Source organism: Mustela lutreola, chromosome 4, assembly GCF_030435805.1.
Source record: "Mustela lutreola isolate mMusLut2 chromosome 4, mMusLut2.pri, whole genome shotgun sequence".
NCBI lineage: Eukaryota > Metazoa > Chordata > Mammalia > Carnivora > Mustelidae > Mustela > Mustela lutreola.
Genome location: NC_081293.1, coordinates 11770997 through 11788038, shown reverse-complemented (window position 1 = coordinate 11788038; position 17042 = coordinate 11770997). Strand labels below are relative to the sequence as shown.

Below are 17042 nucleotides of genomic sequence, written 5' to 3'. Positions count from 1 at the left end.
CATCTGTAAGAAACTGTTTTTATTTAGGCCAAAAGTACTGCAAATTTTTATGAAAGCAAAACTGTAACATATACTGTAAAATACTTCAGAGATAACAAGCACTATGGTTTAATGATAAAAGATATTTTCTCCCTTAAAGAAAACTGGAGGTTAAGGCAGGGTGTTTTAAGGAGGCCTTTTCCTTTGCACTCCAAGGAGGAAAAGGAAGGCTTCAGGGCAAAGACTACAGCAGATCATCTCAAGTACTTTATTTGGTCTGCACTCTTATTTCCCTAATTTTACTTATTACCACAAAATTCTAACTTGTGGGGCGCCTCAGTGGCTCAGTTGTTAAGCATCTGCCTTTGGCTCAGGTCATGATCCCGGGGTCCTGGGATCGATCGAGCCCCACACTGGGAATCCCTGCTCAGCGGGGAGCCTGCTTCTCCCTCTCCCTCTCCCCGTGCTTGTGTTTCCTCTCTCACTGCCTCTCTGTCAAATAAATACAATCTTTAAAAAAAAAATTTTCTAGGGGCACCTGGGTGGCTCAGTTGGTTAAGCCGCTGCCTTTGGCTCAGGTCATGATCCCAGGGTCATGGGATCAAGTCCCGAGTCAGGCTCCTTGCTCAGTGGGGAGCCTGCTTCTCTCTATGCCTCTGCCTGCTTGTGCTCGCTCTCTCTCTCTCTCTCTGATAAATAAATAAAATCTTAAAAAAAAAAAATCTAGCTTGTGAAGAAATGCAAGGCACTGGCAAACAAAGCTCAGAATGCAAATACTCCAATGCAACCAAAAGGCTGCATCCCTCACACCAGTCCCCACAGATGTGCTGTCTACAGTTACTTTTTATTTTTAACCAGAATGGGGCTGCAACAAGCATTCGCAAACCTTCTTTTGAATCATTAGGGTAAATATTACATATACTAACAAAACTACAGAACAAACCGCCTAGTCACAAAGAAGGAACTGCCATACATTATGTGGCTCTATTTATATAAAAAGTCTAAAAAATAGGCAAATATAGAGACAGAAAGGGGACTGCTGACTACAAGAGGCCAGGTGGAGGGGGAGGAAATGAGGAATGACTGCCGAAGCGTATGGAGCTTCTTTTGGGGTAAGTTTTAAAATTAAATGGCTATGCAATACTAAAAACCATGAACTGTACAGTTTAAATGTGAGAACTGTATGGCATGTGAATTATATGCCCATAAAGCTGCTTTTTTAGTGAACTTTTCAGCTGTCCTTTGTATTGTACAAGTTTCATTCTTAAAACTCTGTTGTGAGGGCGCCTGGGTGGCTCAGTGGGTTGGGCCGCTGCCTTCGGCTCAGGTCATGATCTCAGGGTCCTGGGATCGAGTCCCGCATCGGGCTCTCTGCTCGGCAGGGAGCCTGCTTCCCTCCCTCTCTCTCTCTGCCTGCCTCTCCATCTACTTGTGATTTCTCTCTGTCAAATAAATAAATAAATAATCTTTAAAAAAAAAAAAAAAAAACTCTGTTGTGAAAATTTCTATCTGCCAACCCATCTGTTAGTACGCAGCCATTGAAGCACCATTCCTGGCTAAAGAACACAAAATAATCATGGTTTTGAAACCATGGCCCCGTTACTGGCAGAGGATTTAATTACAGTTTACAGCCTACAAATGTTACAGTTAAACAAAAACCTTACCCTTTCTTCTTCCTGTTGTTCCCACAGATCCATGTCTTTAATTCTCTGTTCTTCATAAGCACTCTTTATCAACGGGATTTCCTCCAAGCGCTTAGCTCTTTCAAAATAGTCAATCTGAATGACATGAAAACAAATGCAGTTTAAAGGAAAATTTTCTGTTAACCTGGCACGTTAAGTTTATCAACAACCAGTTCTTCCACCTACCTTCTTCTCTTGATTTTTCAGGCGTTCCTGAAGTTCCTTCTTTTCTTTCTCCAGCTGTTCAACCTGTTTAGCCATGATGAAATCCGGATCCAACTCTTCGAGATCCTGAAAGTATTACAAATGCACAATCACTAAGAAGAATACAAGAGGAATGTATATGGAAAATGTGATTTTTCAAAAATCAAAAACCTAAATTACTTTCTATACAATGAGTAAATGCTCACATTGCGTAAACTTAAGTAATTTAAGAATGCTTTACAATAGTCTTATTTCCACTTCAATGAAGGGAAAACAACACGATCTTAACATCTATTTCTCGTTACTCTAAACTGCACATACCCAACTCCACTTTAACAAGGGTTAAAAACTGCAGAGCCATTAAAAACAAAATGTTTACTTCACCGATTAATGAATCAGCTGTACCAAAGGGAGTGAAAACCACCAGACAACCCAACGTAATCAATAAACAGTAAAGGACTATGCTTCTGAGATGTGGATTCAAGTTAAGAAGTAACGTGTTACATACTTCAATATCAATATCTTTGAAAGCTTTGGCACCCAGTTCTGTTTTCTTGATCTGCTCCAAACGCTCACGGACAGTTTTCTTTTTAATTTGTTCATGTTCCTGTAAGATGCGCTCCTTTTCCCTCTCCTTTGCTTCCTGTCGCAGCCTCTCTTCTTCCGCCTTCCGTACTTTCTGGAGCTCAGCTTCCCTCTGCTCCAGTTCTTCTTTCTCACGCTGAATATTCAGACTCTCCAGGCGCTCCTTCCTTTCCTCGATTGTCTGACGGCGAGCCAGAATACGCTGATGCTCTTTTCGTGAATTTTTAAGGTATGCAGTAACAGCCAACTGATGTTGTTCTTCTTTCTCTTGCTTTAAAGACAAATGCATTTTTAAAAATTCTTGTGTGACACACCATGACATTAGACATCATATAATTATTAAATAACCCTGGTGCATTACCCTCACGTGTCTGCATTTAAGAACAGGAGATGATGTTATTCAAGCTACTAGTTCCCAGCACCAAAGACTATGACCTATACAGTCTTATCAATAGGAGTGATGCAGCTAAAGAACCTTTATTTGCTAAGTCAAGTTTTCTCTGCACCCCATCTACTTTAAAGTGTGCAAGCCACAGGGACATGCTCACAGAGCACACAAAGAAGAACTTAAGCCGAGAGGAAAAGCCCAAGCACAGTACTTCCTATGGGTGTCGGTGGGGGTCATGTGTGTAACAGGTAGAATACCAAAACTAGCCAATACACCTGGAGAGGAAATATAGAATAAGCCCATTTTCTCAGACTCGTCTCAAACCTTTGTATGTAAGACACAGCATAAGGGCCCCTCAAAAATTCTGTAGATCATTTTCCCCCAAAGATACATACCAGTATATGAGCTGGCTTAATGACTTCAAGTGCCTTTGCAAGTACTGAGGACATCGCTGTCAGCTGATTTCTTATCTGTTCTGAAGGCATGCTTTGCAAATGAGGACCAATTGGAGCATCTTCTCGAGTAGCGTAATTCAAATCAGATCCAAAACTAAGTGTCCGAGAAGTGTGGTCAATACGAACCTTTGGAGAATCAAGTAACATCATCAATAGTTTCATCTATAAATAAGTATGAAATCATTCTAGAAATAAATAACTTTTGACAAAAAATTTCAACTGATCGTAAGGGGGAAAAAAATAAGAATGTTAATTAAATACAAAAGCCAGAAGATTCACTCAGTACAACTTTAAAATGGTGCCAGTGAACCAAAAGCTGAGAAACAAAGGGTATGTGTTTTTCAGTCCTTAAAAGTCTCCCACCTCCGTGTCCCTTCCGGCACATACCTGCAGGTCACAGTGCCTCGCTGCATCTACTATAGCCCGTTCCAGTTGGAAAGCATCAACAAAAGGAACCAGAGAGGTCAAACGAGAAAACTCAATGCTCTGATAAATTTGTGCCACCTGCATAAGAAACACAAGGTTAGTAACAACAGCTATCATTTATTCAGCATTTTTTTTTTAAAGATTTATTTGACAGAGGTATTTTTTATTTGACAGAGATACAGAGAGAAAGAGCACAAGTAGGCAGAGCGGCAGGCAGAGGGAGAGGGAGAAGCAGGTTCTCTACTGAGCAGGGAGCCAGATTCGGGGCTCGATCCCAGGACCCCGGGACCATGACCTGAAGCGAAAGCAGACGGTTAACCAAATGAACCACCCAGGCGCCCCTATTCAGTATTTTTTTGGTACAGTCTTACACAAGCCTGAGAGTAGAAATTATGCCCATTTCTCAGAGAAAAGAAACTGAAGCTTAGACTAAGTGTTAACACTACATTGCTGGAGCTGGAATTTCAATTCAAGGTTATAAATCCCAAATGCTATGCTTTGAGCCACCACACTGCACCATTCCTTGGAAGCCCAATCCTTCCAAATTCTAGTTTTATAAAACAGAAAGCCCTAAATCGCCTTTTATTTGTAGATAAAGACTGGCTACTTACCTAATTCACTTAAACACTTTCAATAAATTTGTCTGAAGGAGACTGGCAGCATTACAATTTAGTTATACTGCTAATTAACCTTCAACTATTTGTGTAGCACATAAGAAATAACACTGCTCTCCTATACAAGAGAAGCAGGCCAATGGAATGTGCACAAATACTGCAAGCCAATGTATCATAAAAGCCCCTCCCCGTGAAACAAATGAAGACAAAATAGGAACACTGAAGCCATATTATAAACCATAATCTTTAAACTTATTTAAGTCAAACTAAAATATGACAAAAGACTAACAGTAACTAGTATGAGAAACAGAAAAGGCTTTCCCAATCACTACTGGTAGGAGGGTTCATTAACAGAATCTTGTAGAGCTACTAAAGCTTAAATGTGTAAGCCCTGTAACTAATTCCACTTCCTAGATGATAGAAAGCCACAGAAATATGCAAAGATGTATATATGGAAATGTTCAATGCTGCAACATTTCCTAACAGCAAAAAAACCCTAGAAATACAGACTTCCATCAACAGGGTCTAAATAAATAAATGACAGTAGTACCCTTTAGACAATGTAAAACCATGAAGGTATTAAAAGGAGTAAAATAAATGTACACTGATAATGAGGAAAAATGTACAAAGATGATATTCAACTATAAAGGAAAAAAAAGCAATTACAAATTACATAAAATAACTGCTTTTCAAATCAAACGGAAAGACTAGTTTTGGCAAGGCTGGAGTCTGGTGAAGGGTTAACTTTCTAGTGGTTCCTACATTTTTTACTGTTGAGATGAAAAAAACAACCGAGGGGAAAAATTACAGTTGTAAATAGAACGCTTGTTTACAACTGTTTACCTGCTGCAGAAGACGGAGTATGGTGTTGTTTTGCAGCTGTGGAACATACTGCTGCAACTCTGGCTCTTTTTCAGGCTGTTCCCGAACCCAATTTAGAACCTGTACAATCCAGTACATTAAAAAGAATTATATTTTCTAAGTAACACTCAAACATTTGTGAAACTTCTGGTTTTTTAAACATAAAAACATCGCACAGTGAGGGAAAATACACACATAATACGAAGCTATACTGAGGCTTGTCTGAAGGTGACTGACAGCAATGGCTAAATCAGTCATGCTGCTAATTTACCTCCAAAGGTTTATTTAGCACATCAGAAATATCTTTTTTCCTGATGTAAAGAAAAAAAGACAATGAAATGTGCACTGAATTAAAACGTATAGGACAATACTTGTCTCTTGATATAAAGAGAATCTGTAATAGCACAAGGGCCAGCTATATGATAGTATAACCAAACTAAAATACAAAGTCTTACCTTTGTGACTCTCTCACAGAGTTTTAGGGGGTTAAATTCTACTTCCAGCCAATTGTAAAGGTCCTTCACTTCAGGAACAACATACTGTAGTACGTTGAATCTGACCTATAATAAACAAAAGGTTTAATTTGCTGAAGGAAATTTTCCAACTAGATTTCCAACTGAACTGAGTAGAAGTAAGAAAAACAGGGGATTGGAAATCTGGAAAACATCTGAAAAATTGGCCTCAACTCTCTTTAAATTCATCAGAAGAACTCAAAGGAAAACTATGTTTGAGTCTCTAACCCCAAATTATACATCTATCTACAGTTAAATGTCCCCCAAGAGTTTAGTAAGGATATAAAAACTCTAAATCAACATGATCAATAAAATATTTACGAAGACCACTCATGTGTACAAGCAAATTTATTACCACTAGTAAGTAAAATACCACACCTTACAAGTAACTGTATCACAAAAATTACCTTAGCAACACTACCCATAATAGCCCCAAACTAGGGGGTAAAAAAAATTACATGTAAGATTTTTTTAAAAGATTATTTATTTGAGAGAGAGAGAAAGCATGAGCAGGGGGAGGGGCAAAGGGAGAAGCAGGTTCCCCACTGAGCAGGGAGCCAGAATCCAGGCTTGATCCCAGGTCCCTGAGATCATGACCTGAGCCAAAAGCAGACGCTGAGTCACCCAGGCGCTCCAGTAAGATGTTCTTGTACAAAAATGATCAAAGAATAAACAGCTACATTCAACATATGAGTAAGTCTTACAAATATAATGCTAATAAAAAGAATTTAACATATTCCATATATACAGAACTCAAATCTCATACAAAGTACACAGGCAAACTAGTATGTGGTGTTACAAATCAGGGTAGGCTATGGGGGGGGGAGCAGTGACTAGAAACCACCTTATGAGAATTTACCCAATTACATTTAGGATTTATATTCTTACATAGCACTAGAACTCAGCTAAGTATGCCACTGCATAACATTTCCTAAAAGGAGACAAAAAAGTGGCCTAATTTCATAGACCTCGAAACTGCCATAAGTACATCTTACCTTACACCTAAGCTATAACCTAGAATGCATAATGCATGTGGACCTTTATCCTTCATAAATTGGAACTGCCAACCAGCGACAGATTAACTGCAGGGGCACACCAAGACCTACAAGCACAGGAGTGTGTTCCCATACAGACCTACTTACTAGTCACAAGACTGAGGCAAACAGGGCCACCTGCATGGCTCAATGGGTTAAAGCCTCTGCCTTCAGCTCAGGTCATGATCCCAGGGTCCTGGGATCAAGCCCTGCAACAGACTCTCTGCTCAGCGGGGATCCTGCTTCCCCTCCTCTCTCTGACTGCCTCTCTGCCTACTGTGATCTCTGTCAAATAAATAAAATAAAAATCCTTTAAAAAAAAAAAAAGAGAGACTGAGGCAAACAATGGCAGATCCTATCCCCACACATAAACACTCTAGTCTATCCCCAATACAAAACACATGCATGACTAACGGTCCACATTTCTTGAATACTTCTCTTTATAAATGCCCTTATTACTGAAATTAGCTGTGATATAAGAATTCAAATAAAATTCTTCCAGCTCTAATTTTATTCCTATCAAAAAATTATTGGGGCACCTGGGTGGCTCAGTGGGTTAAGCCTCTGCCTTCGGCTCAGGTCATGATCTCAGGGTCCTGGGATCGAGCCCCACATCAGGGTCTCTGCTCAGCAGGGAGCCTGCTTCCTCCTCTCTCTCTGCCTGCCTCTCTGCCTACTTGTGATCTCTGTCTATCCAGTAAATAAAAAATAAAAAAAAAATTTAAAAAAAGAAATTATTCTAGGGGCATCTGGGTGGCTCCTGGGATCAAGCCATGCATCGGGCCCTCTGCTCAGTGGAAAGCCTCCTTTTCCCTCTCCCACTACCACTGCTTTTATTTCCTCTCTCACTCTCTGTCAAATAAATAAACTCTTGGGGCACCTGGGTGGCTCAGTGCATTGAAGCCTCTGCCTTTGGCTCAGGTCATGATCCCAGGGTTCTGGGATGGAGCCCCACATCGGGCTCTCTGCTCAGCGGGGAGCCTGCTTCCTCCTCTCTCTGCTTGCCTCTCTGCCTACCTGTGATCTCGGTCTGTCAAATAAATTAAATAAATAAATAAAGTCTCTTAAAAAAATTATTCTAGATTCGCCATTTAGCATCCCTTCCCCAAAGAGGAAATATGCTATGATAGACTCAGTCAGCTATTGTCCTGACATCGACCACTACCCTTCCTATAAAATTCTGAACTTATCTATGGGTACGATGAGGACCCAAACTAGACCATCCATCAGAACCACCTGCCATGAATTATAAAACCTGACCATAAAGTTTTCATTCTGAGCTGTAAGAATGCTCAAACTTATACCAACCATATCATTAATAAGGCCAATTCGTGTTGGTGGGGCTTGAAGACCTAGCAGTGTTGCAAGGCGACGTTGTTTCTCGACTATAATGCCGTCCATATCCAGAAGTCGAGCAATATCAGTACGCTCAGGAGTAATAGGGATAGAAAGAGTGGCCAAAAGGACTCTGGTAGACATTCTGGAGAAGAAAATTACAAATCTGTTAAATTTATGTTAACTGATTTAAAAAAAAAAAAAAAAAAAAACACTTCTTAACTATCTGGCAAGACACGCGAGTGACAGAACACGTATACCATACTGGTGGACCATATTCATCTACGTTATTCATCAAAACATGAGATGAAGAGAAACGGACTGTGCTAAAACAAATACCTGGGAGAAGCAGACCTTCACCCACCCACTTACTACTGTCAATATTTGCCAGCTACAGAATAAGACTCTGGGGGCGCCTGGGTGGCTCAGTCATTAACCACCTGCCTTCAGCTCAGGTCATGATCCCAGCTTCCTGGGATCAAGCCCCACACTGGGCTCCCTGCTCAGCAGGAAGCCTGCTTCTCCCTCTCCCACTCCCCCTGCTTGTGTTCCCTCCCTCATTGTCTCTGTCAAATAAATAAAATCTTAAAAAAAAAAGACTGGGTTTAAAATGTAGGTGGGGCGCCTGGGTGGCTCAGTGGGTTGAGCCGCTGCCTTCAGCTCGGTTCATGATCTCAGGGTCCTGGGATCGAGTCCCACATCGGGCTCTCTGCTCAGCAGGGAGCCTGCATCTTCCTCTCTCTCTCTCTGCCTGCCTCTCTGCCTACTTGTGATCTCTCTCTGTCAAATAAATAAAATCTTTAAAAAAAAAAAAAAAAAACATTAAAAAATAAAATAAAATAAAATGTAGGTGAACATGACTGGGGGCTGTGTGGTCGAGCAAGGACTCATGGTGGGGCTAAATCTTAGCTTCCTTAGAACACAAGAGGGAAGTCAGGTTGAATTCAGAGCAATATAGTAGATTAAGGATAGTGGGCTCTGGAGCCCAAGGGTCAAGGGTTAGAATATCAGCCTCACCAGTTTTAAGACTGGAACCTAAGGCAAGATACTTAATTTTCTGAGTCAGGAGGCTACTGTGAAGATTAAGCAAAATAATTTATGTAGAGTTACATAGCCTAATGTTTATTATTATAATACTATTATGATCGCACTTTCTAAAGGGATATTCTGTACAGAGGTACCTTAAGGTACCTCTTTTTAAGTTTGTTTTTTTAATCTCAGACATGGATTACATATAGGACAGTGAATGACGTAATAACCACTCTCCTTAAGAGTTTCAAAGAAAATACACTAGCAAAATTCATTTTGTTGGCTGCATGTATTGGTGTAAAGCTTAAAGAAAAACAATTTGGTGTACAAAATTCTAGCAGAGGCCAAAATAACATGGTCTACCAATATTAAGAAAAAGTGTGGGTGTGAGCTCCCTGAGTCCAACTGAAACATAATTTAAAAAAAAAACAAACATGACTGAAAGAAAATAGGCTGCATGTACTGTTGAAAAAAAATAAAATGGCCTTTAGACTGCTAGGTTATAGACCCCTTTTCTATATTCGAACACACAATCAGTTTTATTTTATAATGGAGAAAAAGTGACCTCATGGCAGCATTTATTTTAATTTTTTATTTTATCCTATGACTAGACTTTAAATACCCTATATGGATAGAAAGCTCATATCTTAACACTGTCTTTCCTAATATTCTATTTTCTCAAGTCAGGTTTACGGCAGAGTTGTTATCAGACAAAAGACAGTTACTTGAAGACCAAGAATTCTACCAGAGAACAACCATGCCTGGAGACACTTCTGATCTTGAGCAGTGTACGCATCATACCGACACCCAGTGGGTATACTAGGGATGCTGCCAAACATCCTAAGGGCAGTCCCCATGACAATAAATTATCCAGCTCCAAATGTCAATGATGCAGAGGCTGAGAAACCCTAACCTGGAACCATGCCATTTAGTAGAAGGTGTTTATTTCATAATTCCAGTACTATTTGACTGTAACACTCTTACCTTTGCATCTCTTCTTGTGTAAGATTCTTTCTCATTTCTCTGGATAGATGGTAAAGACGATGGAGAGTAGATGCATGAAAAAGAGCATTTCCAGATTTCCAAAACACAGTTGAGACTTTATTATAATAATTTGCCATCAACTGAGGTTTAGGTGGTTTTTTAGACAAGGTGAACAGTCCATGAATATCTTCCACAGCTTTGAATGCTTCCTAAAATTAGTAGTATAAATTAGCCACTGCATTCTAAACAAACAAATCCAATTCAAATCTCCTCTTTATGAAATCAAAACACAAAATACTGAATTACAAAAAGTAGAAAGTAAACCTTTATGTGTGGTTCCTTTTATTCACCTTTAATTTAGTATCTGATATATTCCAGAAAACTGCCTTATCACAAAAATACTAAATCCTTAAACTTCTTCAAATTAGAAGAGACTTAAGGAAAAAAAGGGGGAGGGGCATTGCCTTTCAGCCACAACACGACACTCCACTCAGTCCACTTCAAAATGCTAATGAACTTCAGCACTGGTGCTCATAACCTTTTAAAGTAGATAAGGTATATCTGAACATGTGCCAACTAATATAAACAGAACAGAGGCTGTTGCTTTCTTTGTCCCTTTCTTGGCAGCAAGGGTCAATTTTAAGAAGATGCCAATTATCTGCAAGGATATATATCTGCCCCACAGAGAATTTTTTAAAATTCAATTTTATTAGTCTTTCTACCAACCAGCCCCAGCCTGAAGCCTGACTTAACTAGATTAGCTAACAACTATCTTGACAACTTTTTCAACTGTGCTTTAATTTGCAAAAGTTATTTTTAAATCCTATTGACTGTCTTGAAAATGTTTCAAAATATACTTTAAAAAATGTTATTATATGCTTACAAATTTTTCCATGACAGATCATTTTATTGATTAAATATCATCCTTCTGAGAGAAAACAGATCAAGAATCTTTTTTTTTTAAAGATTTTATTTGTTTATATGACAGATAAGTAGGCAGAGAGGGGGGGAAGCAGGTACCCTGCTGAGCAGAGAGCCGGATTGGGGGGGGGGGGGGGGCAGGTCTCAATCCCAGGACCCTGAGATCATGACCTGAACCAAAGGCAGAGGCTTAACCCACTGAGCCCCCAGGCGCCCCAGATCAATGGATTCTTAAGGATAAGGGTGGAGTCAGTTGCAAAGGGGCACAAGGGAGTTTTGAGGACATGTTTTACATCCTGATTACAGTGGTGACTATTTTTCAATTTTCAGGGTGAGTTTTGCGGAATGTCAATTACACTTTAACAAATGTGACAAAGATTTTTTTAAGTGCATCACTATACTACTTCGAAAAATGTGTAAGAAAAAATCTGGAAGGACATAAAGTACAATATAGAGGTTATTTCTGAGTAATAAGATAAGGGGTGAATAGTTTCTCCTTTCTACTTATCCACTTGTTCTAATAATGAGCATGTTTGTCTTCTATAGAAGATCTTTTTCGTTATTTCATCAGGCAGTGTTCTAAGGGTGACCCTACAGAAAGGAAAATATTTTGGAGAGCAGATCCTAGTTTCAATTGGCAGAAAAACTACCAATCTTTTTTCTCTGTCATTTCTTTCTTTTTTTTTTTTTTTAAGATTTTATTTATTTATTTGACAGAAATCACAAGTAGATGGAGAGGCAGGCAGAGAGAGAGAGAGGGAAGCAGGCTCCCTGCTGAGCAGAGAGCCCGACGTGGGACTTGATCCCAGGACCCTGAGATCATGACCCAAGCCGAAGGCAGCGGCTTAACCCACTGAGCCACCCAGGCGCCCCTTTTCTCTGTAATTTCAATTAGATTTTTTCTTTGGTCAAATATTTGAAAGCTTCCAACAGGTCTACAAAATCATGTGAAAGTATCTTTGTGGAATTCTTAACATAAAAAGCCCAAGTAGTTGACAAGTCTCCCAAAACCACCGAGATTTCCAATGTAGGCTCTCCCCACAGATACACTAAGCCGAAGCAACACTAAGAAATCTAGGAGACCATCTACTATAGTGTTTCTCCAACATCCACAGTAAAGGGACAAATTGTTTTTTTAAAGCTTCCAACCTACTACTGCCAATATTTTTATAAATACAGCTAAATTATTACAAAAATAAATTGAAAAGACAAGCTTAGTTTTCCTAAACAGAGTAAACATACATGAAATTACCATGAAACTGCTACCAAAAACAAAACAAAAAACCCCACCCTTAATAAATGTATATTCCCCTCTGTAATTATTTCATCCTAGAGCAGTATATAGTTCGCAGACAGGCACTGAACTTTGAGCAGCAATGAGAATATACTGTTTTATATGGAAAGCTACCTGGTCCAAGAGATTACCTGATTTGGCTCTGATTTCACAGCAGTCAACTAGAACCCATATCCTGAGACTGCCTGTCCAGAACTCTTGGTTATCCACTAGACAATCTTAAATTTCTCAATTATCTACTGAAATTAACCAGTAAGTATCAAGATGAAGATACTCATTTACTCACAAGGGGGAAAAAAAGTAATATGGGTTATTATGACTACAAAAGACAGCAAACAGTTCAAAACATACCTGCCATAATTCCATACTGATAGCACTGTCCAACTGAACAAGCCTGGTTTCCAAATGCATGGACTGGCTCTCTGGATTATTAAGATTGATTGCTGTACTCTGGTTATGGTGACGTTGAATCTGTGACAAGTGCATTCTCAAATTGTCACACAGCTTACGGAATTCCGCCTTACGGGTGTATTGGAGGCAGAATTTGAAAGCTACAAGCATAATTGTAAGATATGTCAAGTACTTTCCACCATCACCAAGTATCTGAATTAGTTTTATTTCGAATATTAAAATCAGTTATTTTAACAAGATTTTATCAAACTTATTATCAGTCTTCAGAAATCATAAGTCAATGGTCACTTCATTTCATGTCCTGACCATCTTTTGGACATAGTCCTGGCCTAGAACTAGAACTTGGTTCTGGTGTTCTAGAAGAGTTTACAAACGGGAAGCCATTGAAATTAAAGTGTAGAAGGGACTCACCTTTCCAAGATCTACCACTTCAAATCCTAAAGGAACAAAAAATTCTAGCCTGAAATATAAAAAGTCTTGCTATCAACAAACTGCAGGTTTATGGTAACCTGATTCAACTGTGTACATAGATGTGTACCTTAACTACTTGCTGTACTAAAATAAATTTCTACCATCATATATGCAATAACAACTGTTTCAGAATTTCTTTGCTCTTAAAAAAAAAAGAGATTTCTATTTCAATAGGCCCAAAACAAAGGGATGCAGCTTAACTTCAAGTTAACATTTGTATCAACAATTATCAAAAACCCCAAATGTTCTTATGTTAAATAAAAATTCACATATGCTAGCCATGTAAGCAAAACAGAACACAGGTTCTAATACTAACAGTAAAATATTCTTAAAGTTACTTACAACTTGAATAAACAAATGCCAATTGTCCCCAAATTGCAAAGAATGGCAATACAAGGTTGTACTAAGGGCAAAGTAAGAAAAAGCCAAAGCTACTCTCAAATCACGCATATTCCATTTATATATAGTTAAAAAGCTGCATTAACAGCAAGTGACAATAAGGAAAAGATACAAAATTAAGAAAACAGACTTCATATAGTTCAAGATTCAAAGTACAGTTAATCCTTAAACAAGGGTTTGAACTACATAGGTACATGAACATGTAGATTTTTTGGTATAGTTCCATAAATTTATTTTCTCTTCCTTATGATTTTAACACTTTCTTTTCCCTAGCTTCCTGTTTTAAGAATCCAGTATATAACATATATAACCTACAAAATACGTGTTTTATCAACTGTTTATGTTACTGATAAGGCTTCTGATTAACAAGCCAGTGGTAGCTAAGGTTCTGGGTAGTCAAGTCGCAGGCGGATTTTCAATTGTGCAGGAGTGGGGGAAAAGGGGTATGTTTGCCAGCACCTCTAACAACCCACCCCTCTAGCTGTTCAAGCACTATCTGTATATGCTGGGTAACAACTGGATACTTTTTATGACTATCCTGACTCGTCAAAATCACTTAGTTCTATATTCAGTGATACTGTTTAAGAAAATAAAACTATGCATTTTTCAAGGAATCTTAGAAGTCCAAAGTTTAAGAAGACCTTAGAAATCCATGGCATGGTTGAGAATATAAACAGTGAAATCAAAAGAACTCAAGTTTATCGGAAAGCAATCAAAAAAGTTCCATTATGGTTTTAGTCACCTGTAAAGTCCCAAAATGACTTTGTCTTTCAAATAGTCATGAAGTGGATTTCATACAGAATTACCCTAACAAGTAAAACAAATTTCTTATAGTCACTTGTTTAATATTTAAATGAACACCAATCATCTTTCATTCAATAAGAATAAAAACTATAAAATAAGTACTGTGGAGACAATCAGGTTAACTCTGTCCATCTTTTGCAAAATATTTTCCTTAAAGTCAACTTTTCAAATCAGTTTTCATCTTACCTTGTTGGGCAATATCATGGTAGAGACGCTCTACTCTAGAATTGTTTCGAAGAAGGTCCAAACACTGTCTATAGGATTCCCAAAGGAACTTCACCCATGGAGTTAAAAGCAGTCTGTCAGTACGATCCTGAGTGTCTTCACCACTTACAGCACTTAAGAGAACACTAAAAAAAAAAAAAAAACGCATTTAAAAAACCAAAACCAACAACGGTCAATATAAAAAAGTGCAAATTCTTCCTGCAACTCTGGATGCACTGTAAAGCTGTCACGCATCCAAGTATCTGAATCCCCAACACATATTACAAACATTGAAATCAGTATCTGCCTCTATCTGAAGATTTACCAGTCTTACAAATTTTGAATAGTATAGTTTTGTTACTATACATTTAGAATTCCGAAGATAAACATTCTTTCTAATGAAAATCTACACCTCAAATGAGGATGATGGAGACACATGTGAGGAAAAAATGTTATCAGCAACTGAACCTCCATACCTCTCAGGGGTTTGAATATTATCCAGATCTTCGATGTCCAGGACCATCTGCTGAGATTCTTCTTTAGCTGCTTCAGTTTTCTCCTCTGCCAACTTCAAATAAGCCCTAACAACATCCTCTAGAGATTTGATGTTCACCTAACCAAAGAGAGAGAGAGAGAAAGAGAGAAAGGAGCCTTTAAACACTTTTTCAACAAACCATGAAATATTTTAAGAGCTAATTTTAGGATATAAAACGTACTATATATACTCTGGAAAGTAAATGCCTCTGAAAGTTACTAAAAGCACTTACTAAAAAATATAAAACCCAGCTCGCTTCATACCTGTTGACAAATGTTCTTATACTGGTATAATCCCTCTTTAGCCAAATGGCTCTTGCGAAGATCCACACAAAGTTCCAAGTATTTCAACATAATCGGCTCGTGTATCTTTTGCCATGTTCTGTGTTTCTTACTTTTCATAACATCATAAAGAACATCCAAAGCAGGCTGCTTTTTGCCAACCTCAAGAAATTCTGGAAAAATAATTCAGGAAAATCAAAGTTCATTATGTATACTATACAGAAGTCTAAATCTTGCTTAAATTGGCTATTTTAATTTCTGAAGTCACTACCATCTCTTTTTAGATCACGTTTATTTTTGACATCTAGAGCTATGCCAAAATTCCGAGTTAAAACAATGAAAAACTGGTACGATCTCAAAATATGGTCTACAGATAAAACTGGATTTCACTCAATTACATTGTACCAAATGTGTTTTAAGTTCCAGAAATTGAAGTCATGAGGGGAAAAAAATCTCTCCCCAGCAAACACCATAAACTCAAGTGTATCTTCAGTCACAGTGATCTGGCTGAGGAAATTTTTACTAGTTCATGCTAAGACTCCAGGTAGAAAAATCATTAGATTGGCAATTTGACAGTCAATTAGATTGACTCTGTTCCCTTTAAGATCAACTGACTGTTTATGTGGGCCTGCTTTTAGATTCTCTATTCTGATCACTCTCTATTCCAACGTTTTTCGTCTTTTGCTAATACTTCACCGTCTTGATTACTATGGTCTTCAAACCAAGTAGTAGGAGTACTCCAACTTTGTTCTTCAGTATTGTTGGGCCTACTAAGTCTTTTACCTTTCCATATAAACTCAGAGTTAGTTTGTTAGTATCTATAAAATTAGCTCACTGGAATTTTCATTCAAATTTTTTATTTGATTTTGAATCTACATATCAAATTTGGAAGAACTGACAATTTAACAACATTTAGTCTTCCAATCTACAAAATAGCTCTCCACTTATTTTTCCAGTGTAAACATGAAAAAAAATATATTAAGATAAACCCCAAATTAGGGGGACATTCCACAAAATACTTGACCAGTACTCCTCAAACTTATCAAGGTTATCAACAAGGAAAATCTAAGGAACTGTCATAACAAGGGGAGGTGTCTAAGGAGATTTGACAATTAAATGTAATATGGTATCCTAGAAGTGATCCTGGAATTCAAAAAAGGACACAAGAAAAAGCTAGAGAAATGTGAAGGAAGTATAGACTTTTGTTAACAATGTATCAGTACTGGTTCATTACTTGTAACAAATATAACAAAATGATATACAATATCAATAGGCTTGGTTTATATGGAAACACCCTATTATTTTTGTAAAAATAAGTCTTGAACTTCTAAAATTAAGTTTATTTAAAAAAATAGGGGTGCCTGGGTGGCTCACTTAGTTGGGCACTGGCCTTTGGTTCAGGTCATGATCCCAGGGTCCTGGGATGGAGCCCCTTATCAGGCTCTTTGCTCAGCCAGGAGCCTGCTTTTCTCTCTCTCTCTCTGAAATAATTAAATAAAATCTTTTTTTAAAAGTTTATTAAAAGGGACGCCTGGGTGGCTCAGTTGGTTAAGCAGCTGCCTTCGGCTCAGGTCATGATCCCAGCGTCCTGGGATCGAGTCCCACATCGGGCTCCTTGCTCCGCAGGGAGCCTG

At 38.3% G+C, this 17042-nt stretch overlaps 1 protein-coding gene and 2 non-coding genes across 3 annotated transcripts in view; all 3 read right to left on the bottom strand.

The window, feature by feature from the left end:
* The window catches only part of EIF3A (eukaryotic translation initiation factor 3 subunit A), a 39133-nt gene that overhangs the window by 16018 nt on the left and 6073 nt on the right, over window positions 1–17042 (bottom strand). Inside the window, exons 2-14 of the mRNA XM_059173055.1 lie at window positions 15391–15581; window positions 15069–15205; window positions 14575–14738; window positions 12655–12854; window positions 10089–10297; window positions 8049–8220; window positions 5650–5754; window positions 5177–5275; window positions 3681–3797; window positions 3234–3419; window positions 2374–2721; window positions 1848–1952; window positions 1644–1757 (exon numbers count right to left, since the gene is read on the bottom strand). Coding sequence (XP_059029038.1) covers window positions 1644–1757; window positions 1848–1952; window positions 2374–2721; window positions 3234–3419; window positions 3681–3797; window positions 5177–5275; window positions 5650–5754; window positions 8049–8220; window positions 10089–10297; window positions 12655–12854; window positions 14575–14738; window positions 15069–15205; window positions 15391–15581 — 2147 coding nt within the window. The remainder of the gene's footprint in view (window positions 1–1643; window positions 1758–1847; window positions 1953–2373; window positions 2722–3233; window positions 3420–3680; window positions 3798–5176; window positions 5276–5649; window positions 5755–8048; window positions 8221–10088; window positions 10298–12654; window positions 12855–14574; window positions 14739–15068; window positions 15206–15390; window positions 15582–17042) is intronic.
* On the bottom strand, window positions 4357–4485 carry LOC131831035 (small nucleolar RNA SNORA19). The gene has a single exon (XR_009353550.1). It is a non-coding gene; the product is annotated as a small nucleolar RNA SNORA19 (small nucleolar RNA).
* Window positions 5411–5540, bottom strand: LOC131831036 (small nucleolar RNA SNORA19). Its single transcript, XR_009353551.1, has one exon. It is a non-coding gene; the product is annotated as a small nucleolar RNA SNORA19 (small nucleolar RNA).